Here is a 23,798-nt window from a genome sequence, read left to right as displayed (position 1 = left end):
GACTGTAGAAAGAAAACACTACTTTGTAATAGCCAAGTGTAAAAACTGTATATCCTGCTCCCAACATCACAATGGGCTCCAGATCCTGCAACCCATTTCTAGACCCAGACTAACATTTACAGCAACTGCTACTATGTGGATTAACCAACTGTGTGGTTTTGGTGAACTAGAACCTGCCTTGCATGTTATTGCACAACATGTGCTTGCTATAGGGGTTGTGGTTTACAGTGTATTAGCTTGAGGATAAACTCTCCCTCAGCCCCATGTTTCTTATGTACGATGACAGTGGGATTATGGGAAAGATAGTTTGATGTGATGTGGCCTCCTGTAGCTCAGTTGGTAGAGCATGGCGCTTGCAACGCCAAGGTTGTGGGTTCGATTCCCACGGTGGGCCAGTATGAAAAATGTATGCACTCACTAACTGTAAGTCGCTCTGGATAAGAGCGTCTGCTAAATTACTAAAATGTAAAATGTGTTTAGTAAAGGTGGGCTGTCTGTCTAAGAGTACGAGTTGGAAGCAGTCCTGGTGGTTTAGGGGTGTCCTGAAAGCTGGGTTCTGGCAGGTTTCAGTGGCTTTCCTACATCTCATCAGTTCCTGTGCAAACAGAGAGCGTGTGCCGTACGTGTTGGACAACACGAGTGGAATGTCATAATAAAAGCAGAAAACTCCCCCATTTCACACTGAGATCAGAGTGGGTGCTGTGGTGGGGATAGGAGAGAGAGACCAGGGAAGGTTGAGATACCACTGGGCCATGGCAGCGAAAGGTCTGGATAATTCAAATGTGTGCTGGTGGAATGCTTCACTTGTGCCTCAAATTCCTCCGGCGCGGCGGAGAACCAAGTTTTGCTTGGAACGGAGAGCTGCTCTCCCCAGTGCCCAAACCGGGGCCTGTCCAGGTAGTGTACTCACCTGTGGCTGTGTGTGAGCAGCAGAGCTGATTTATCCTAATCAAATACTGCCAGACAGGTTTCCTCTGGCAGGCAGAGCTGGGTCAGACCAGAACAGTAGACTGCTGAGGTACAATCTCTTTACTGTTTATGACCTCTGCTCTGCTCTCCAGGAGTCTCGCTCCCCACCAGCTTCCTCACAGCAGCTCTCTCACTGACAGACAGAGCGAGCGAGCTAAGGCTACAGGTCCACCACTGTGGATGACTGAGGGCCGACCAGCTTTCTGCCATATGCCTCCCAGCTGACCACATGTGGAAAGGGTTCACCATATTTGTCTAGTAAAAGCTAGAGGGGCTTTTATTTCACTGTACTTGTGCACGTGACAAAACTTTCAACTTTACCATCTCCAGACTATAAATTAGCACTTACTGGAGATTTGGTCAGTAAAAGCAGTGCATGTGAAAGGTGTTAACAATAGACCAGGAGGGGAGCAGCTTGACACTTTAAAAATAAACTGAACACGGCCACCTGACCACTGGATGTTGTCTCGCTCACTACAGAGGCAGTCTGAATCAGGCCATCACATAAACATGAAGAATGTGAGAGGCATGGCCCAGCACAGTGACACTACACCATTCACATTCACCAGGGAGATAACTACACATCTCAGGTGAGAGTTGGTCAACAGACTTCACCTACAAACTGAAAGTAAAAACTGCAAATAGAACTCTATACAGTAACAGAGATGAGGAAAGTCGACCAAAGAAACAACTGGGCATCGTGTTTTTTAAACGAGCTACATTAACAGACTTATAAAAGGAACCTCAAAATGGATCCCATTCCCCTGAGTGTTTACAGTTCCATCTACGGTAAAGGTAAATAACTTTACAGTAGCTTGCGAAAGTATTCACCCCCCTTGGAATTTTTCCTATTTTGTTGCCTTATAACCTGGAATTAAAATTGATTTTTTTTTTTTTTTTTTGGGGGTTGTATCATTTGATTTACACAACATGCCTACCACTTTGAAGATGCAAAAACATTTTGGGGGTGAAACAAAAAGACAAAAAAACAGAAAACTTGAGCGTGCATAACTAATCACCCCCCCAAAGTCAATACTTTGTAGAGCCACCTTTTGCAGCAATTACAGCTGCAAGTCTCTTGGGGTACATCTCTATAAGCTTGGCACATCTAGCCACTGGGATTTTTGCCTATTCTTCAAGGCAAATCTGCTCCAGCTACATCAAGTTGGATAGGTTCCGCTGGTGTACAGCAATCTTTAAATCATACCACAGATTCTCAATTGGATTGAGGTCTGGGCTTTGACTAGGCCATTCCAAGACATTTAAATGTTTCCCCTTAAACCACTCAAGTGTTGCTTTAGCAGTATGCTTAGGGTCATTGTCCTGCTGGAAGGTGAACCTCCGTCCCAGTCTCAAATCTCTGGAAGAATGAAACAGGTTTCCCTCAATTCCGACCAGTTTCCCAATCCCTGCCAATGAAAAACATCGGGGTGATGGTGTTCTCGGGGTGATGAGAGGTGTTGGGTTTGCGCCAGACATTGCGTTTTCCTTGATGGCCAAAAAGCTCAATTTTAGTCTCATCTGACCAGAGTACCTTATTCCATATGTTTGGGGAGTCTCCCACATGCCTTTTGGCGAACACCAAACATGTTTGCTTATTTTTTTCTCTAAGCAATGGATTTTTTCTGGCCACTCTTCCGTAAAGCCCAGCTCCTTGGTCTCTTTGTTGCCTCTCTGATTAATGCCCTCTTTGCCTGGTCCGTGAGTTTTGGTGGGTGGCCCTCTCTTGGCAGGTTTGTTGTGGTGCCATATTCGTTCAATTTTTTAATAATTGATTTAATGCTGCTCCGTGGGATGTTCAAAGTTTCTGATATTTTTTTATAACCCAACCCTGATCTGTACTTCTCCACAACTTTGTCCCTGACCCTGTTTGGAGAGCTCCTTGGTCTTCATGGTGCCGCTTGCTTGGTGGTGCCCCTTGCTTAGTGGTGTGGCAGACTTTATTTAACTAATTATGTGACTTCTGAAGGTAATTGTTTGCACCAGATCTTATTTAGGGGCTTAATAGCAAAGGGGGTGAATACATATGCACACACCACTTTTCCGTTATTTATTTTTTAGAATTATTTTAAACAAGTTATTTTTTGTCATTTCACTTCACCAATTTGGACTATTTTGTGCATGTCCATTACATGAAATCCAAATAAAATCCATTTAAATTACAGGTTGTAATGCAACAAAATAGGAAAAACGCCAAGGGGGATGAATACTTTTGCAAGGCACTGTACATGCAGTTTGGTCTGCCTATCCATGTGGGGTAGAATAGAATGGAGGTGTTGCCACCTGTTGGTTTGGTATTTTCACAGCAGACGGCACTACGGGCTGCTCATCACTGACCTGTGACACGTCATAGACAATGTCAGCAGAAACACCGGCTGTCCACAGCTTCTGGACCACGTTGATGGCTCGGCCCATGGAGGTGTGACCTACTGGCACCACCAGCACATCACACAAACTGATAGAGGGCTAGCAGACACAGAGTTAGGTTAAAACATGCTCACACAAAGAGTTCCACACAAATTCTCAGTTAACTACAGAGGGGGTAGACCCATCAACTGTCATTGTACAGTATATACAAATGGGAGCCTTTCCAAAACAGCTAAATTTTAGAGGCTGTATAATAACAGACATTAACTTTCATGGAGGCTCAAAGTAATAAGCCATTAACAAATATGACCTTCTGTGTCTGTGGGTCATTAACACTGATGAATTGTTAATAGTACTCACCGGCTCCTCCATGCTGGCCAGGGCAGCACAGATCTTGTCCAGAGCCACACTGGCCCCTACTGCCGAAGGGACAGGAGCAGAGGACACTGGGCCACGGAACTCAAGGATCTACAGGAAGAGAACCCTGATAAGGACTAAATCCTGATAGTTCAACACTTCCAAGGACCTGAGCAGGAGGGTGGTAGGATGGGGACATTACCAGGTGGTCGTATCTTCCTCCTGCAGCCATGATGTCTGGCACTGTGCGTCTGCGTTTCTTGATGAAGGCCACAAACTGGAAGATGACCCCACAATGGTGTTGCACCTTATAAACCAGACCCAGATTTACAACCACCTACAAGACACACAAAAACGAGAGAGAATCAATAAATCCGCAGGAAACACACACAAAATGCCATTCTCTTCATACACCAGACTCGGAGTAAGAGTTAGGAAGTGGGAGATCTAGTAGTAGTGGTACCTGTAGCTTGACTCCCAGCCTCCTGAGCAGGCCAGTGAGTTCCTCCAGGTCTTTGAGGCCCTGCTTGGCCAGCTGGGTGACGGCAGTCTTCTGTTTGGTCAAAGAGGTGATGAGGGGGACCAGGTCCTGCAGGTCTCCTTTCTGCTCTATGTACTTATACAGAGTCTGTAACTGACAGGGAGACACAGACAACATCGGACATGGACAGAGAAAATACAGTATCGGTTCAAAAAAGGCTGACCTTGAGCAGAGAAAAGTGGAGACACTGATGAATTCACCAGACCAGTCATAAGCACCAGATGCCAGAGACAACAGGAGGTACTTACACTGTTGTTGGACAGGGACAGGTTACAGAACTTGGCCTCCACCTCTCTTCTGGTCAGCTTTTCACTCTATGAACAGAGACAGGATACCATTATACAATTTTATAGTTCCAGTTGTAGAACAAAAATGTAAATGGACAAAACTTATTTCACACAATGTACGCATGCATAGTGTGTTTAACTTGCACATGAGCGCCGTGTGTAGAGTACTAACCATGGCGTCACAGAGGATGCTGGAGGCGTGGCTCAGTTTGTCCTCGGGGACGCCGCTGTGTAGCAGAATGGCCTTCAGCAGGCTGGTGTGGTTCAGGTAGATGTGGTAGTTCCTCTCCTAACACACCATCCAACAACACACCATTACACCACCCAACAGTGTCTCTCCTGGTAGAGAGTGGTAGTTCCTATCCTAACAGCATCATCAAACACAAACACAATAACACCTGAGCACAATTACAGTCCAGCCTCATCCCTAAAGCACTACTGTAGGACTGCTCAGTGAATAATGGCCACAGGCTGGATGCTGCCCTCTCATTCAGAGTGACATACATTCTTAAAAGCTTTCACACACAGAGAAGGGGCGGGGGGGGTTATACAGTAAGTGGTGCAATCAGGGAGAGGGAGGGCCTTTTAGAGGTGGCCTGGCGGCATGCTGGTCTTCTAGCTGTAGTAGAGCAGGCCTGGGTTGGAATGGGTTCGTGCTGGGTGAACTGTGCCTCCTGCACTGTCTAGAACCCAGGGAGTGAACAGGTCTGTGACCAGAGCTAGACAGAGAGTGGACAGTAGTGTCTGGGGCCGAGTTGAGACAGGGAGTATACTGTAAAGGACAGTATGGTCTGTGACCTTAGCTAGACTGACAGGGGAAGTAACATGGTAAGAGGAATTACTAGACGGAGTGGTAACAGTGTGGTACCTGCAGGACACTGAACTCCTCGATAATCTCTGAGATGGTGAAGATGGTCTCAGCGTCAGGCAGCAGGCTGTTAGTGACAGGGACAATGATGTCAAAGGCACACTCCAGCAGCTCCCTGGGGTGGGCCCTGTCCAGCTTTCTGGGCCGGAACACACGCTCAATGCTCCACCTGCACACACACACCATTAAATTAAGCTGGTTTCATTACATTACACTGGGCATAAACACATGCTCGATGCTGTACACACACACACACGTACACACACACACACACACGCACGTACACACGCAAGTACACACGCAAGTACACACGCAAGTACACACGCACACACAGGATGACATCCACAGGTTTATCAAAGACTGAACATGCATATGAAATGGTTAGATTCAAGTACTCAGTGATTGACTCCTGACTATGAGATTTACCTCTTGAAATGGGTAATATTATTTCTGGCCACAAATCTTGCGAATGCCATCTGGAATGGAGACAAGAGAGAGAATAAGTAAAACAGTGCATGCAGGACTACAATACATCACTATGGAAACACACAGTTAGTCCCGAGGTTGTCCCAGGGTTGTCCCGGAGTTATCCTGGCCCTAGTCCACTGAGTGCTGGGATCATTGAGGGCTAGTTAACGGAGCGTGTAGTACTTCCTGCTTCCTGATGCTCACCCGGAGGTCATAGGGCAGGGTGACCAGCATGCCACTGTGGTCCATGAAGCAGGCCGGCTCACTGCCCTCATACAGCTTCCTGTTCCTGGGGAGGAGCAGGGGGGTCTGGAGACGCACAGCCCCTGGAAAGACAGCCACAGAGACACTAATGTAAATGTATGATAATAAGTTTAATGTACACTAAACAAATTATAAACGCAACATACAACAATTTCAAAGATTTTACTGAGTTACAGTTCATAAGGAAATCAGTCAATTGAAATAAATTAATTAGGCCCTAATCTATGGATTTCACATGACTGGGAATACAGATATGCATCTGTTGGTCACAGATACCTATTTTTTTTTTTTTTTTTAAGGTAGGGGCGTGGATCAGGAGACCAGTCAGTATCTGGTGTGACTACCATTTGCCTCATGCAGCGCGACATCTCCTTCGCATAGTTGATCAGGCTGTTGATTGTTGCCTGTGGAATGTTGTCCCACTCCTCTTCAATGGCTGTGCGAAGTTTCTGGATATTGGCGGGAACTGGAACACGCTGTCAATCCAGAGCATTCCAAACATGCCAGGTGAGTATGCAGGCCATGGAAGAACTAGGACATTTTCAGCTTCCAGGAATTGTGTACAGATCCTTGCGACATGGGGCTGTCCATTATCATGCTGAAACATGAGGTGATGGCGGCGGATGTAGTCCCCTGTAGCTCAGTTGGTAGAGCATGGCGCTTGCAACGCCAGGGTTGTGGGTTCGTTTCCCACGGGGGGCCAGTATGAAAATGTATGCACTCACTAACTGTAAGTCGCTCTGGATAAGAACGTCTGCTAAATGACAAAAAAATATTAAAAAATGACAATGGGCCTCAGGATCTCATCACGGTATCTCTGTGCATTCAAATTGGGTTCGATAGGTTGTGGGTTCGATTCCCACGGAGGGGTATGAAAAAAATAAATAATGTATGCACTAACTGTAAGTCGCTCTGGATAAGAGCGTCTGCTAAATGACTAAAATGTAAATGTAAATTGCCATCGATAAAATGCAATTGTGTTCGTTGTCTGTAGCTTATGCCTTCCAATACCATAACCCCACCATGGGGCACTCTGTTCACAACACTGTCATCAGCAAACCGCTCGCCCACACGACGCTATACATGCTGTCTGACATCTGCCCGGTACAGTTGAAACTGGGTTTCATCCGTGAAGAGCACACTTCTCCAGCGTGACAGTGGCCATCGAAGGTGAGCATTTGCCCACTGAAGTCGGTCACGATGCCGAACTGCAGTCAGGTCAAGATCCTGCTGAGGACGACGAGCATGCAGATGAGCTTCCCTGAGACGGTTTCTGACAGTTTGTGCATAAATTCTTTAGTTGAGCAAAGCCACAGTTTCATCAGCTGTCTGGGTGGCTGGTCTCAGATGATCCCGCAGGTGATGAAGCTAGATGTGGAGGGCTGGCGTGGTTACAAGTAGTCTGCGGTTATAGGCCGGTTGGAAGTACTGCCAAATTCTCTAAAACGACGTTGGAGGTGGCTTATGGTAGAGAAATGAACATTCAATTCACTGACAACAGCTCTGGTGGACATTCCTGCAGTCAGCATACCAATTGCATGCTCCCTCAAAATGTGAGACATCTGTGGCATTGTGTTGTGTGACAAAACTGCACATTTTAGAGTGGCCTTTTATTATCCCCAGCACAAGGTGCACCTGTGTAATGATCATGCTGTTTAATCAGCATCTTGATATGCCACACCTGTCAGGTGGATGGATTATCTTGGCAAAGGAGAAATGCTCACTAACAGGGTTGTACACAACATTTTAGAGAAATACGCGTTTTGTGCATACAGGAACATTTCTGGGATCTTTTATTTCAGCTCATGAAACATGGCACCAACACTTTACATGTTGCGTTAATATTTTTGTTCAGTATACATACAAATATAAACATTAAAAGACACAATCTGGAAGTTCAACTTCAACCAGTGTGCCTGCCAGCCAAATACAGCATCTACTTTGCATATTGCATAATTTTAAAAAAGTAATCTAAACCTGGACAGACCAGAAACTGAATAAACAACTCCAATAAAGAACCGCAGCGAGTTAAAATGTCTACAACATGTATCAATATACACAAAAGTATGTGGACACACCTTCAAATTAGTGGATTTGGCTATTTCAGCCACACCCGTTGCTGACAGGTGTATACAATCGAGCACACAGCCATGCAATATCCATAGACAAACATTGCCAGGAGAACACTACCTGCCCGAATGCATAGTGCCAACTGTAAAGTTTGGTGGATGAGGAATAATGGTCTGGGGCTGTTTTTCATGGTTCGGGCTAGGCCCCTTTGTTCCAGTGAAGGGCAACTTTGTGGCAACAGTTTGGGGAAGGCCTTTTCCTGTTTCAACATGACAATGCCCCCATGCATAAAGCGTGGTCCATACAGAAACGGTTTGTCAAGATCGGTGTGGAAGAACTTGACTGGCCTGCACAGAGCCCTGACCTCAACCCCATCGAACACCTTTGGGATGAATTGGAACGCCGACTGCGAGCCAGGCCTAATCGCCCAACATCAGTGCCCGACCTATTTGAAGAATCTCAAATATGTTTTGATTTGTTTAACACTTTTTTGGTTAATACATGATTCCATATGTGTTATTTCATAGTTTATGTCTTCACTATTATTCTACAATGTAAAAAATAGTAAAAATACTGAAAAACCCTTGAATGGGTAGGTGTGTCCAAACTTTTGACTGGTAGTGTATGCGAGCAGATGTTCAAATCAAGGCCCCAGTGAGGTCTTCATAACAGCAACTTTAAAGTGGAATGGGTCAAGTCATTTGCACAAGAGAGTAAACTTCACTTCAGCTCTTAAAATGAGACTCTGAATCTGGACTCACCATGTTTCTTGAAGATCCTGGTGATTGTTTCGTACACATACTGTTGCAATTTGGCACTGTTTAAATTAAAGTTGCCCTGCAGCAAAACAAAGACAGTCTGTTAGGAATCAAAAGGCATCGATTAAAGCTCAAACAGTCCCGCCAGATATGAACCAGATGACAGGAGAACTGTATAATCACAGAAGCAGCATCATTACTGTGTCTACAGTGACACCTACAGGAGGAGATGGGTAGCTCTTCCTACTCTGGACCATTCTATTCTTGGAGTTCAACAGTTTCTCCAAGACTTGTCTGTCATAAACAATAGTTTGAGATGCTATGATGTGGTAGAGAGGATAGTGACGCCCAAGTATTAATGTCTGGTTGGCTTTGGGTTGTGTTTGTCTTTGTATGGTAGGCCGCTAGGACAGGTTTGAGGGTCTGCTCCACTGTGTTGGCCGGAGCAGTAGGCCTGGTACCTTGTGGAGGTCAACATCGTAGGTGTAGTCCATGACGGGGGAGGTGTTCTGGGAGAACAGCTTGTTGACCATGGTGCGGTAGGCCTTGCCGTTGACGTTAGCCATGGTGTGCTGCAGGACCTCGTGGAGCTCCGACTCCTCCATCTGGGGCGGGGGCAGCAGATCACTCTTCAGGAGCTCCTGGGCCGTGGGACGCAGGGCCGGGTCATGGTTCAGCAGCCAGCCAATCACCTTCCTCTGAGATAGACACTGGGCTAAGGATCAGTCAATCAAAGTAAAACTGCCTATACTGTGTAATGTCACTCAGTTTGGTTTCATTACAAACTTCCCATTGTGGGACTTTAAAGTGACCTACTACTTCAACTTTTTACATAGTTTCACAAAAATTCAGAGAGCTGAGAGTATAACTTGTGTAACATGAATTGAATACGTCCTTCCTCACCTGCGTTCCACTCTTACACTCAGGGAAGTCTTCAGGGAAGTGGATGTCCTCCTGCAGAGTGGAATGACAAGAGTAATGGGACAGTGATGAGAGATGAGTGAGTGAGACCCTTCCCGTTGCCCCCCCAACCCCACACCTGTGCTGGACAGACTCACCGTGCGCAGCTGGCTCAGGACTGAAATGCGTTCAGAGCCAGTGGTCATGGGTCGGTAGGACATCTCAAACAGGATGATACCCAAGCTAAACAGATCCACTTTCTAAGGAGAAACACAGATCACGGATGAACCCTCTTCCCTTTACATCTGGTTTAAACAATCAATCCTGAATTATATATCTCCTACTAAGGATACAGTAACACTGTTGGAAAACCTTGAACTACCTCAAAACAGATGGAGGACACTAGTATATGCTCCACCAAGGAGTCAAGGCCCTTAAATCATTACAAGTTATTATAATTCCTAGACTACTTTGAGATTACTTTTTTGGATGAATGACTGTACTGAGACAGTGTCTCTTTATTTTATTCTTCTGAATTGACGTTGGTGTGTGTTCCATTCATATTTCTTGCCTGGTTGTAAGTGGCTTTGGTATTTCCTTGCACCTCTGGACTGACATATAGGGCAGTACCAACCATACCAGTCATATTCCCTGTTCAGAAATAAAACATAATCAGTTTTGCAAATATATAGTCACAGACCCTGAGACACGTTATAAGCCAGTTAGAGAAGAATGGATTTTGCTTCTCAGTACCTGTTGGGTCCGGTTTGAGAATCAGAACAGATCCACTCTCCTCAATATCCAGTTTACCTGCTGCGGCCTGAGGGGAGGAGATGATTTCTACAGTCAAAACCAGTTCTTTGTTAATTATTGAGTTATTTGGACACAGAATAAAAACACAAGGAATACACAAACTTTTTTTTAAAGCTTCAACATTCCACTTTAGCCAGAAGATTCCGACCCTACCGTTACGCTTGTTTACACTGAGCTGCACCGGGGTTGGAACACCATCATGGTTAAATTAAGACTTGTGACTGATGACTTGAAATGGTCTTGATTGTTGAACAATGACCAGTCAACAGCATTGGCACGCAAAGGCAGGCTTGCATATCCAGAGATTATGGACCAGAAAGCACTTGCTTCATTTTCTCAGGTTTTGCTTGACAAAAACAGAGTAGGCCTACATTATATAATCCATATAAACATATACAGTGCATTTCGGAAAGTATTCAGACCCCTTGACTTTTTCCACATTCTGTTCCATTACAGCCTTAATCTAAAATTGATTAAATTGTATTTTTTTCCCTCATCAATCTACACACAATACCCCAGAATGACAAAGCAAAAACACGTTTTTAGATATTTAAAAAAATATCACATGTAGATAAGTATTCAGACCCCTTACTCATTACTTTATTGAAGCATCTCTGGCAGCGATTACAGCCTAGAGTTTTCTTGGGTATGACGCTACAAGCTTGGCACACCTGTATTTGGGGAGTTTCTTCCATTCTTCTTTGCAGATCCTCTCAAGCTGTCAGGTTGGATGGGTGCGTTGCTGCACAGCTATTTTCAGGTCTCTCCAGAGATGTTCGATCGGGTTCAAGTCTGGGCTCTGGCTGGGCCACTCAAGGACATTCAGAGACTTGTCCCGAAGCCACTCCTGCGTTGTCTTGGCTGTGTGCTTAGAGTCGTCGTCCTGTTGGAAGGTGAACCTTCACCCCAGTCTGAGGTCCTGAGCAGGTTTTCATCAAGGATCTCTCTGTACTTTGCACCGTTCATCTTTCCCCTCGATCCTGACTAGTCTCCCAGTCCCTGCCACTTGAAAAATATCCCCACAACATGATGCTTCAGCTTAGGGATGGTGCCAGGTTTCCTCCAGACGTGACGCTTGGCATTCAGGCCAAAGAGTACAATCTTGGTTTCATCAGACCAGAGAATCTTGTTTCTCATGGTCTGAGAGTCCTTTAGGTGCCTTTTGACAAACTCCAAGTGTGCTGTCATGTGCCTTTTACTGAGGAGGGATTGTTGGAGTGCTGCAGAGATGGTTGTCCTTCTGGAAGGTTCTCCCATCTCCACAGAGGAACTCTGGAGCTCTGTCAGGGTGACCATCGGGTTCTTGATCACCTCCCTGACCAAGGCCCTTCTCCCCCGATTGCTCAGTTTGTCCGGGCAGCCAGCTCTAGGAAGAGTCTTGGTGGTTCCAAACTTCTTCCATTTAAGAATGATGGAGGCCACTGTGTTCTTGGGGACCTTCAATGTTGCAGACATTTGTTGGTACCCTTCCCCAGATCTGTCTCGACACAATCCTGTCGTCTCGGAGCTCTACGGACAATTCCTTCGACCTCATGGCTTGGTTTTTGCTCCGACATGCACTGTCAACTGTGGGACCTTACAGTGGGGAAAAAAAGTATTTAGTCAGCCACTATTTGTGCAAGTTCTCCCACTTAAAAAGATGAGAGAGGCCTGTAATTTTCATCATAGGTACACGTCAACAATGAAAGACAAATTGAGGAAAAAAATTCCAGAAAATCACATTGTAGGATTCTTTATGAATTTATTTGCAAATTATGGTGGAAAATAAATATTTGGTCACCTACAAACAAGCAAGATTTCTGGCTCTCACAGACCTGTAACTTCTTCTTTAAGAGGCTCCTCTGTCCTCCACTCGTTACCTGTATTAATGGCATCTGTTTGAACTTGTTATCAGTATAAAAGACACCTGTCCACAACCTCAAACAGTCACACTCCAAAGTCCACTATGGCCAAGACCAAAGAGCTGACAAAGGACACCAGAAACAAAAGTGTAGACCTGCACCAGGCTGGGAAGACTGAATCTGCAATAGGTAAGCAGCTTGGTTTGAAGAAATCAAATGTGGGAGCAATTATTAGGAAATGGAAGACATACAAGACCACTGATAATCTCCTTCGATCTGGGGTTCCACGCAAGATCTCACCCCGTAGGGTTCAAAATGATCACAAGAACGGTGAGCAAAAATCCCAGAACCACACGGGGGGACCTAGTGAATGACCTGCAGAGAGCTGGGACCAAAGTAACAAAGCCTACCATCAGTAACACACTACGCCGCCAGGGACTCAAATCCTGCAGTGCAAGACGTGTCCGCCTGCTTAAGCCAGTACATGTCCAGGCCCGTCTGAAGTTTGCTAGAGTGCATTTGGATGATCCAGAAGAGGATTGGGAGAATGTCATATGGTCAGATGAAACCAAAATATAACTTTTTGGTAAAAACTCAACTCGTCGTGTTTGGAGGACAAAGAATGCTGAGTTGCAACCAAAGAACCCCATACCTACTGTGAAGTATGGGGGTGGAAACATCATGCTTTGGGGCTATTTTTCTGCAAAGGGACCAGGACGACTGATCCGTGTAAAGGAAAGAATGAATGGGGCCATGTATCCTGAGATTTTGAGTGAAAACCTCCTTCCATCAGCAAGGGCATTGAAGATGAAACGTGGCTGGGTCTTTCAGCATGACAATGATCCCAAACACACCGCCCGGGCAACGAAGGAGTGGCTTCGTAAGAAGCATTTCAAGGTCCTTGAGTGGCCTAGCCAGTCTCCTGATCTCAACCCCATAGAAAATCTTTGGAGGGAGTTGAAAGTCCATGTTGCCCAGCGACAGCCCCAAAACATCACTGCTCTAGAGGAGATCTGCATGGAGGAATGGGCCAAAATACCAGCAACAGTGTGTGAAAACCTTGTGAAGACTTACAGAAAACGTTTGACCTGTGTCATTGCCAACAAAGGGTATATAACAAAGTATTGAGAAACTTTTGTTATTGACCAAATACTTATTTTCCACCATAATTTGCAAATAAATTCATTAAAAATCCTACAATGTGATTTTCTGGAATTGTTTTACTCATTTTGTCTGTCATAGTTGACGTGTACCTATGATGAAAATTACAGGCCTCTCTCATCTTTTTAAGTGGGAGAACTTGCACAATTGTTGGCTGACTAAATACTTTTTTTCCCCACTGTATATAGACAGTTGTGTGCCTTTCCAAAACATGTCCAATCAATTGAATTTACCACAGGTGGACTCCAATCAAGTTGTTGAAACATTTCAAGGATGATGAATGGAAACAGGATGCAGCTGAGCTCAATTTCGAGTCTCATAGCAAAGGGTCTGAATACTTATGTAAATAAGGTATCTGTTTTTTATTTTTAATACATTTGCAAAAATGTCTTAACCCGTTTTCGCTTTGTCCTTATGGGGTATTGTGGGGTATTTATTTAATGCCTTTTAGAATAAGGCTGTAACATAACAAAATGTGGAAAAGGTCAAGGGGTCTGAATACTTTCCGAATGCACTGTATACAGTTTAGAAATCTACTATGGAGGCACCTTTGCCAGAACAATACATCGGTTACCTGGTGATTTCATTGATCCTTTTCATATTTCAGATATGCCTAGTTTGGTCTGCTACTGGCTGGCTATATGTCTAAAGATAGTTGTAACATCGCACTGTCTTCAATATTATGGGATGAAGATAACATATTCTGGCAAATTAATTACGGTATATGTGAGGAAGAAAAGGTCTACCCAGTTCAGTTGGCAACGAGCATTCTGTGGGCAGTCCGCCCTCCAAAGTGATAGCGGGCGGTGTAGACAGATCATGCTTTCCAGCCAATCCTGCAACCTCCACTGCATACAGGTAGGCCGTATGATCCTGCTTGCTCTGGACTCCAGAGAAGTGACATGATATCCGTAGTTGATATTGACTGCTAAAATGAATGACTTTCAGCTACAAATGCAGGTGAAAAAAAACGCAGTTTATTTCTGTACCTTGCATTTTGAAAATGCATAACCGTTTATGGCTATAATGAGGTTACATTTGCGCAGCTGTTGTGCGCGCATGGTTGCGAGCTTTGAAGCACTGCTTTTTGAGTGTTGCGAGAAAAAATAAAAAGTTTGAGAATCAGCAAGTTTCAGAGCTAGCAAACAGATTGCTAATTTGCTGTACAGCTATAGGATCAGGTGCAGCGCAAACATCAAATTGTAGAGAGAGGGTATTGCCATAAATATATAGCTCAAAAAATTGTTTGGTGATCAAGAATACTTTACAAGCTCACCAGCAGTGGGGCATCAAGCAACAATTACTAGCATAGGCCTACTGGTCTTTTGGTATGTCATAATTGCTTGAAATGAATAATGTACTTATGAAGCTTGCATTTGGAATTTGTTATTAACATTATTACATAATCTAAATGTGTTATAGACAAAATAATGAGAAGGGCTGTCTGGTTCCTCAATAAACAGACAAAGATTTGTAGTTGAATGTACAGATTATTTTTTTTACTTGACTTAAGACTTGACTTGAAAGAACTTGTGGCTCTACTCGACTTGACTTGCGCTTAGAATGCACGACTTGGACAGGACTCGAGACTCAACCCTTTCTACTTGGGATTTGACTTGAGACTCTGCCCTTGTGTCTTGAGACTTGCTTTTGACTCAAATATTAGTGACTTGTTCCCACCTCTGAACAAGCGAAACGGTAGGGTCGGAATATTTTGACTACATTCCACTTAGGCTGCGTTCACACAGGCAGCCCAATTCTGATTTTTTGTTTTGCACTAATTGGTCTTTCAACCAATCACATCAGATCTTTTTCCGAGCTGATCTGATTGGTCAAAAGACCAATTAGTGAAAGAAATGATCAGAATTGGTCTGCCTGTAAACGCAGCCTTAAGCTTTTTCACACTGCAGGCCTTAATGCTCAAATCAGTTTTGTTTTTCAAATCCGTTTTGGACTACTGACAGCAACAAGTTACCAAATCGGATGTGTGTGTTCAGACAGCAGTCATTTGCTGACAAGGCTATGCTAGTTGTCATAGTAATGACGGGAGTGTGTGCAGTGGTGTAGGCTGATTGATGGTGGTGCTTGTGCTTCATATCACTCAGAAGTAATGTAGCAAGCTAAGGTGACAATGCCTGCCATTTCCCAGTTGCTTTGAATGTTCAAAATCATAGTGTAAGAACACTTAAAGCCTCAAAGGATGATCCAACTTTCAAAACGAGTCCTTTTTGGATAGCCACAGAAGTCAACTAGCTAGCTAGGTAGCTGTTTAGCTTTATAGCACATTCACTAATTTGTTTGTAAACAATTAAAAAGCTAGTTAGCTACCACATGTTCTTGTCAAACTGTCAACAGAGTAGCTAGCAAGCAACAAAATATGCCAAATAACCTAGTCTAAAATCCACTTAAATCAGATTTGACCGTTCAGACAAGTCGCATGGCCAGGAATCAGATTTGTATCCGACTTCAAACCACCTACGAAGGTGGTTTGAAATGTGGCTTGAAATATCTGATTCCATGTGCTTTTTGGCTGTTCAGACTGCAGGAAAAAGAACAAGATTCAAATTGGATATGCAAATAAATAGGATTTGAGTCACTTCAAACTGCCAATGTGAACACGGCTTTAGAGACCTCAACATGAACTTCAAGGTATCAGTTAATTAATCTCCATCACCAGGAGACAGCGGAGCCGAGGACATTAATGCATACCACATTAGCAGGATGGTCTGTGGCCAGGCCAAAATCTCCAATTTTCACATGGTCCTGAGAGTCCAAGAAAATGTTGACGGGCTTGAGGTCTCGATGAATCATCCCCTGTTGGAAAGATGGAGGTGATCAATTAGTGCTAATTGGAACCATTGCTGAAAGCATGTCATGCATGCCATCATTGTTGTTCTGGGCTGTGCTGTGACAACTTGGAAGGAAGGAACATGCATACCAAAACATTTGAGTGTTTGAGAAAAAGAGAAGAGGATCCTTTAATTTACAATTTTGCAAAGGTGGATAATGAGTCATCAATAATTCCTACATGACAAATTATATCCCACTTCAATTTCCACTATGAACCTTTCTTTGACATTGGGATCTGAAGATTTAGCAGATACTTGGAGTGGAACAGCAGAATCACAAGCAGTGACTGTCTTGGACTCCCTCCTTCCTAACCGAATGTGACAGGACAGTCCCACCTCTCTCCTCTCTCCTCTCTTCTCAAATTCTCTGATCTTCACATTACATCTCTGTTCCACACCCTAAAGCAGACATTTAACCCTGCAGTACACTCTGAGGAGGACATTAATTAGGGGAGGCGGAGGGTTCACAGACAGACCTGTTGGTGGATGTAAGCCAGTCCATCCAGGACCTCCCTGAAGAATCTCCACAGGCGACTTTTGTCCTGATGGAGGCCCTGGTCAATGGTGTCTCGTAAAGTGCTTTTTTCACAGTATTCCATCTGGAGGGAGAAGAGAACACAGGTTAGATATTAGACATAGAACAGTGTCCTCTAGTGGGGTATTAGTTGAGTGCTAGTGAACTGAGCCTTACCTGGATGTAAAGATAATGGGCTATGAGCTGTGGCCTCTCAGAGTCTGTGCTCTCTATCATGTCACCACCCATTCTCTTGCTTGGCTCTTCCTGAGGGATGGAGATTACATTGATTAAATTGATGCAAGTAACACACAGCATGACGATAATATGTGACTGAATTCAGGAAGGAGAGCTTATGTCCAATTTTCAAGAATGACTATTTTTATTTTTTATTATTCATTTTATAAAAGTACACTCAGAGCTTCAAAATGGTATATCATACACTGTAGTTGAGGGAAACATTGGAAAGTTATGCTTCTTTGAAATCTGATTATCTTGTTATCCCACTTTGGAGAAAAGTAGGAGAATAATGCCCTTGAATGATTTTCACGCTTTCTAGAGAGCGCTTCTTTGTTTACGCTCCCATTCAGCATAGTTTACAACCTCTTATGCCTCAGCCCCAACCATCTCTTTAAGAAATCACATGTAAAAGCACAAGTCAGCATGACGTTGTCCTCCAGAAAGTAGTCTCTCTATTATCTTCCTTCATTATCTCAACCAATCATGGATCCTGCCTTTCTCCCTAAATACAGTGCTTTTCCATGGCTAAACTAGGCTCATCATTAATTTCTCTCATCAATATTTACAGATCTCATACAAGTTTGTAATTAAGGCATATGAAAGTTCACATGTTCAAGGAGGCGTTTCTGCACAGAAAATACATAAATAAATAAATAAATAACGGCCCTACTGTGAAGTAGGAAATGGCGTCAAATGCCTACGATTCTGAATCGGGTCACATCTAAACACTAACCTGGGATATGCTGCCATCTCCATTGTCAAAAATGATGTCACTCTCCGAGTCACTGTTTGATGGGCTAGACGCAAACAAACCAAAGCAAATACCAAAAGTCAATAATTGTAGTTCCATATATCAAGAGTACAGAGCATATACTATGTGAAAAGAATCTCCGATAGATGCTATTACACCATCAAAGCTATTTTGTCCTGCACACTCCAATAGTTATGATGCCTTAGGAGAACTCACAGGAACGAGGCACAGAAAACATCATCATCATCATCATCCTCCTCCTCCTCCTCCTCCTCGTCGCTGGACTCGTGACCACTGCACTTGGCGCTAGAGGACCTCTCGATGGAGGTGCTCCACTCCACCGAGCTGGCCAGGGCAGGGGGTGGGGCGTTATCCTCCACGTTGTCAAGCATGCTGATTCCCAGCTCGTTGAGGCCTAGAGAAGGGGCTTGGACCTGAGGCAGTCTCTCCGCTGTGCTCCGGGCCTCGGAGCTGTCCGAGCTCAGTACCCCCATGGAGGTGGTCTCGTGCCTCTCGATCCAGGCGTTGTAGTAGCGGACGATGTTCTCATGGTTGAGGCGCGACAGCAGCGTCACCTCACCTTTGATCCTACGGAACTGCTTACTGGCCGGGTTCACCTGGATACGCTTCACAGCATAGTAACAGCCATCCAGCTTGTTCTGGACCTAAACACAACGACAGGATGGAAAGAGAAAAAGAGATGGGTCGGGAGACAAACATTATGTGAACAATAACCATGGACTTAATAAAGGGGAAGGCTATGAAAGCTACTGTCAGCTATGCTATATTAAACATGGGTTACCTTGATAACGGCACCAAAAGCTCCTTTCCCCAGCAGCTGTAACTCCTCAAACTCGTTGAAGTAGCGTGAGAACTGCCTCTGCAGCCCAGTGCTGAATGGAGCATTGAGGATGTGACTGTGAGGGATGACCGACGACACAAAGTCATCACCAATGTCTGGGAGAGGACAGAATACATCCGTTAGGATTCTACAGTGAGGGAAAAAGTATTTGATTCCCTGCTGATTTTGTACGTTTGCCCACTGACAAAGACATGATCAGTCTATAATTTTAATGGTAGGTTTATTTGAACAGTGAGAGACAGAATAACAACAACAAAAATCCAGAAAAACGCATGTCAAAAATGTTATAAATTGATTTGCATTTTAATGAGGGAAATAAGTATTTGACCCCCTCTCAATCAGAAAGATTTCTGGCTCCCAGGTGTCTTTTATACAGGTAACGAGCTGAGATTAGGAGCACACTCTTAAAGGAGTGCTCCTAATCTCAGCTTGTTACCTGTATAAAAGACACCTGTCCACAGAAGCAATCAATCAGATTCCAAACTCTCCACCATGGCCAAGACCAAAGAGCTCTCCAAGGATGTCAGGGACAAGATTGTAGACCTACACAAGGCTGGAATGGGCTACAAGACCATCGCCAAGCAGCTTGGTGAGAAGGTGACAACAGTTGGTGCGATTATTCGCAAATGGAAGAAACACAAAATAATTGTCAATCTCCCTCGGCCTGGGGCTCCATGCAAGATCTCACCTCGTGGAGTTGCAATGATCATGAGAACGGTGAGGAATCAGCCCAGAACTACACGGGAGGATCTTGTCAATGATCTCAAGGCAGCTGGGACCATAGTCCGTGAAGGACTGAAATCCTGCAGCGCCCGCAAGGTCCCCCTGCTCAAGAAAGCACATATACAGGCCTGTCTGAAGTTTGCCAATGAACATCTGAATGATTCAGAGGAGAACTGGGTGAAAGTGTTGTGGTCAGATGAGACCAAAATTGAGCTCTTTGGCATCAACTCAACTTGCCGTGTTTGGAGGATGAGGAATGCTGCCTATGACCCCAAGAACACCATCCCCACCGTCAAACATGGAGGTGGAAACATTATGCTAAGGGGGTGTTTTTCTGCTAAGGGGACAGGACAACTTCACCGCATCAAAGGGACGATGGACGGGGCCATGTACCGTCAAATCTTGGGTGAGAACCTCTTTCCCTCAGCCAGGGCATTGAAAATAGGTCGTGGATGGGTATTCCAGCATGACAATGACCCAAAACACACGGCCAAGGCAACAAAGGAGTGGCTCAAGAAGAAACACATTAAGGTCTTGGAGTGGCCTAGCCAGTCTCCAGACCATAATCCCATAGAAAATCTGTGGAGGGAGCTGAAGGTTTGAGTTGCCAAACGTCAGCCTCGAAACCTTAATGACTTGGAGAAGATCTGCAAAGAGGAGTGGGACAAAATCCCTCCTGAGATGTGTGCAAACCTGGTGGCCAACTACAAGAAATGTCTGACTTCTGATTGCCAATAAGGCTTTTGCCACCAAGTACTAAGTCATGTTTTGCAGAGGGGTCAAATACTTATTTCCCTCATTAAAATGCAAATCAATTTATAACATTTTTGACATGCATTTTTCTGGATTTTTTTGTTGTTATTCTGTCTCTCACTGTTCAAATAAACCTACCATTAAAATTATAGACTGATCATGTCTTTGTCAGTGGGAAAACATACGAAATCAACAGGTTTATCAAATACTTTTTTCCCCCCTCACTGTATATCTTGAATCAAGACTCTTAAAAAGGCAACCATTTCCCCACAACATTATAGGCTTGGAGACTGAAAATAGCTAGTGGCCCTGATCTGAACTTAGTTGTCACCTTCTGGACTAGCGTCCTGGCACTGTGGAGGGGTCTTTGGAAGTGGAGGGTTGAGGAAAGAGTGGTCCAAGAGCTGCTGGGTGTTCCAGCGGTCAGCATCATTCAGACACACACACCTATCGCACAGAACAGAACAGAGAACGGTGCATTAAGCATGGAAACTTCCAAATTAACAGAGCTGACATTCCTGGCATGGCCCACTGTGGCCCGTCAACATCTAATCCTCTGGTCCACATTGTGTTACTCTGTAAAGCACATTTTCATTTAGAATTCAACCACAGGAAACATTTTAGTTTTAATAGAATGCCACCATTAAAATGTGAGGTACAGAAATGGAAGTGGCTGAGACTAGCTGTCTGGCTGACACTAAGTAATACCCTCTGCCCATTTCTTTGTAGATCCATGGAGCGGAGAGTGAGCAGCCAGGAGCTGGGTGGTGTGCTGGCGGAGGCGGTCCAGTGGGATGGGGTTCTATGTAAAAATGTATGCGCACATGACTGTAAGTCGCTTTGGATAAAAGCGTCTGCTAAATGGCATATTATTATTATTACACCGAGACTAGCTGTCTGGCCGACACCGAATCTAGCTGTCTGGCCAAACTGAATGGATGGTTCTTGTCAGGCAGGCATACCTGTTGAGGAAGTCTTGGAAGTCAGCGGGCAGGCTGGTGGGCACAGACACTGGGTACTCCCTGACCTCCTTCCCCTGGCTCAGTACCAGCAGCATCAGCCCCAGGCTCCACACGTCCCCTTTCTTCCCAGCCTTGGTGGGCAGCGCGTCCTCACAGAAGCGCACGCGGGCCTGCTCAAAGATGTCCTCCTTGCAGATGTCGCCCAGTCTCTTGGAGAGGCTGTAGTCTGTGAGACGCACATTGCCCAAGTGGTCCAGCAGCACGCTGGAGGCGCCCAGCTGCTTGTGGACCACAGAGTTGGAGTGGAGGTAGTCGAGGGCAGCCAGGAGCTGGGTGGTGTGCTGGCGGAGGCGGTCCAGTGGGATGGGGTTCTGGCTGGACAGGCTCTGGCTCAGGCTGCTGCTGCCTCCCACATGCTCTACCAGCAGGTCCACCACCAGGCAGTCATCCCTCTCACTGGAGCTCAAGGCCTGGTAGTGCACCAGGTTAGGGTGTTTCAGCTTTAGCAGGGAGTTCAGCTCACTCTCCGCTCCATGGATCTACAAAGAAATGGGCAGAGGGTATTACTTAGTGTGTAGGCCTCTGTTCCAATATCTTGACATCTATTAGTCCTACATCTGATGTCAGGATCTCAGCTAGGAATTACTCACCTGCTTTTTACAATTGTCAATCTTCCCCTTTTCTTCACTGGTGAAGAACTTGCCAATCTTCTTGTTCCAGCGTAGGATCCACTCATATACTATAGCAAACTCTCCGTTGGTCGCATCGAAAGCATTATAAACATTACGGCCAAGTCTCTCACTCTCCCCTGCCAGAGACACAGACACATAGCATATTGAGGCACACAACTCAACACTGACAGTACAGTAAACTACAATGCAGAAACCATAATGAGAGATTTACAGAGAATTTTAAGCTCTTACCGAGGCACTTCCCTCTATGCACCATGAGGTCCCCAAGGGTACTGTTGCTGAAGTAAAGCACTTCCTGTGAGCGTGGGCTATCCTCGCTGTATGTGTCCCGTCTGGTTACAACAAAAACAACATGCAGTGTTAGCTATGGGTAGTTCAGGCACAGAGCTATATATTATTTACACACGTGGCTGGTCCGTGCCTGTGGCGGGTGTTGGAGTTGGTCAGTCTCCGGGGGTTGGCCCCTCTTCTGGGCTCAGTAAGCTCAGGTGGAGGCCCAGGGGAATAAGATGAGCTGCCCAATACAGAACTGTCTACGGCAGGCTGGTCCATACTCTCAAGGCGCTCCTGGGCAGTCACAAAGCCAGATTATGGTGAAATCAAACATTTATTTCAGGCTCTGTTTTGCATTTCAGGCTCTGTTTTGCATTAAAATATTTCTTTTAAAAGGTGTATTTCAGGTCTAGTAGAACATGGCTTTCATATATTTGGTTTCAAATAATATATTAATTGATGATCAGTGGCCTAAAAACACACATAGTTAATCATTCCAAACAATTTTCCAGAGGTGTAATAAGAATTGCTTATCTACTAAAACAGCACGAGTTTGCAAAATGTACACATTTGAAGATTATGAAGGAACCTGTTTGGCCATTTCCTTTCTCCTCTTCTCCTCTCGTTTCTCCTCCTCTCTTCTTTTGATTTCAGCCATGATCTCAAATTGCTTTAGACAAGAATGAGTTGAGAGGTACAGTAAGGAGGACAGTAAGTGTTTGTTTGTGTGTGTTTGTTTGTTTGTTTGTTTGTGTGCGTGTATCAGCATGCATGCGTCCTCACCGTCTGCTCCTCCTGCCTGCGGCGTTGGTCCAGTTTCTCCTGCTCCTCCAGGGCTAGCCTCTCCTGCTGCAGCCGCTGGTTCTTCAGCATCTCCTCATGGAAGGAGCTGGACGGAGGCTTGTTGTGTTCACTCAGGAAGCCCTGGACATGGTCGGCCAGCTCATAGATCATCACCTGGGAGAAGAGAGGGTAGATTATGGGAAGACAAATATTTTCTGTCACTGAGATGCGGCTATTGCAAAATGGCACAGGATTTCATGGGTCATCTACTCTTAACTACGAGTAGATATTATACTATTCAGATCTACATGTTTGGTTCAGAGTGGAGAATGTCTGTTGGCATCCGTCTGTCTGTCTGCCTGTATATGTCTATCTCACCTCCCCACATCGCTCTGCAGCCAGTTTAGTGAGCTGTGTCTGGAGGCTCTGGAGGTTGTCATTGGAGAGACCTTTGGCATTCTTCAGCTCAAACTCTGGAGGTCTGTCGCCCAAGTAAACAACAAACAGGAATTATTGCTATGCATCTATAACATTTTGCTTAAAACTGATTAAATTATTAGGCGATTGTACCAAACCAAAAGACATGTTGACTGTACATTTGTGCCTAGCTCTCGAAAACCCAAGGGGTAACAAGGGGGCTTACAGCAGGTCCCCCTCTTGGGTTCTCATCTGAAGGTATGGACCACAGCTGGCTCCATGTGAACTATAATCCCGACGCTTTGTTTTAACGTT

The 23,798-nt window shown here is 44.9% G+C and overlaps 1 protein-coding gene across 2 annotated transcripts in view; it reads right to left on the bottom strand.

Moving 5' to 3' along the window:
- The window catches only part of LOC121544946 (eIF-2-alpha kinase GCN2), a 36,591-nt gene that overhangs the window by 8,058 nt on the left and 4,735 nt on the right, over window positions 1-23,798 (bottom strand). For both annotated transcript variants that reach the window (XM_041855212.2, XM_041855213.2), the window contains exons 3-31: window positions 23,445-23,547; window positions 23,067-23,240; window positions 22,873-22,953; window positions 22,432-22,577; window positions 22,242-22,342; window positions 21,969-22,126; window positions 21,319-21,857; window positions 20,688-20,803; window positions 18,821-18,975; window positions 18,235-18,683; window positions 18,001-18,064; window positions 17,205-17,294; window positions 16,990-17,112; window positions 16,374-16,478; window positions 10,603-10,669; window positions 10,421-10,500; window positions 10,008-10,109; window positions 9,853-9,903; window positions 9,411-9,647; window positions 8,953-9,028; window positions 6,062-6,183; window positions 5,816-5,865; window positions 5,390-5,558; window positions 4,694-4,810; window positions 4,483-4,548; window positions 4,157-4,327; window positions 3,896-4,030; window positions 3,697-3,804; window positions 3,307-3,435 (exon numbers count right to left, since the gene is read on the bottom strand). In XM_041855212.2, coding sequence (XP_041711146.1) covers window positions 3,307-3,435; window positions 3,697-3,804; window positions 3,896-4,030; window positions 4,157-4,327; window positions 4,483-4,548; window positions 4,694-4,810; window positions 5,390-5,558; window positions 5,816-5,865; window positions 6,062-6,183; window positions 8,953-9,028; window positions 9,411-9,647; window positions 9,853-9,903; window positions 10,008-10,109; window positions 10,421-10,500; window positions 10,603-10,669; window positions 16,374-16,478; window positions 16,990-17,112; window positions 17,205-17,294; window positions 18,001-18,064; window positions 18,235-18,683; window positions 18,821-18,975; window positions 20,688-20,803; window positions 21,319-21,857; window positions 21,969-22,126; window positions 22,242-22,342; window positions 22,432-22,577; window positions 22,873-22,953; window positions 23,067-23,240; window positions 23,445-23,547 — 4,084 coding nt within the window. The remainder of the gene's footprint in view (window positions 1-3,306; window positions 3,436-3,696; window positions 3,805-3,895; window positions 4,031-4,156; window positions 4,328-4,482; window positions 4,549-4,693; window positions 4,811-5,389; window positions 5,559-5,815; window positions 5,866-6,061; window positions 6,184-8,952; window positions 9,029-9,410; window positions 9,648-9,852; window positions 9,904-10,007; window positions 10,110-10,420; window positions 10,501-10,602; window positions 10,670-16,373; window positions 16,479-16,989; window positions 17,113-17,204; window positions 17,295-18,000; window positions 18,065-18,234; window positions 18,684-18,820; window positions 18,976-20,687; window positions 20,804-21,318; window positions 21,858-21,968; window positions 22,127-22,241; window positions 22,343-22,431; window positions 22,578-22,872; window positions 22,954-23,066; window positions 23,241-23,444; window positions 23,548-23,798) is intronic.

The sequence above is a fragment of the Coregonus clupeaformis genome, chromosome 29, assembly GCF_020615455.1.
Source record: "Coregonus clupeaformis isolate EN_2021a chromosome 29, ASM2061545v1, whole genome shotgun sequence".
Taxonomy (NCBI): domain Eukaryota; kingdom Metazoa; phylum Chordata; class Actinopteri; order Salmoniformes; family Salmonidae; genus Coregonus; species Coregonus clupeaformis.
The sequence above is the reverse complement of the archived record's forward strand: the minus strand, read 5'-3'. Positions and strand labels throughout refer to the sequence as shown.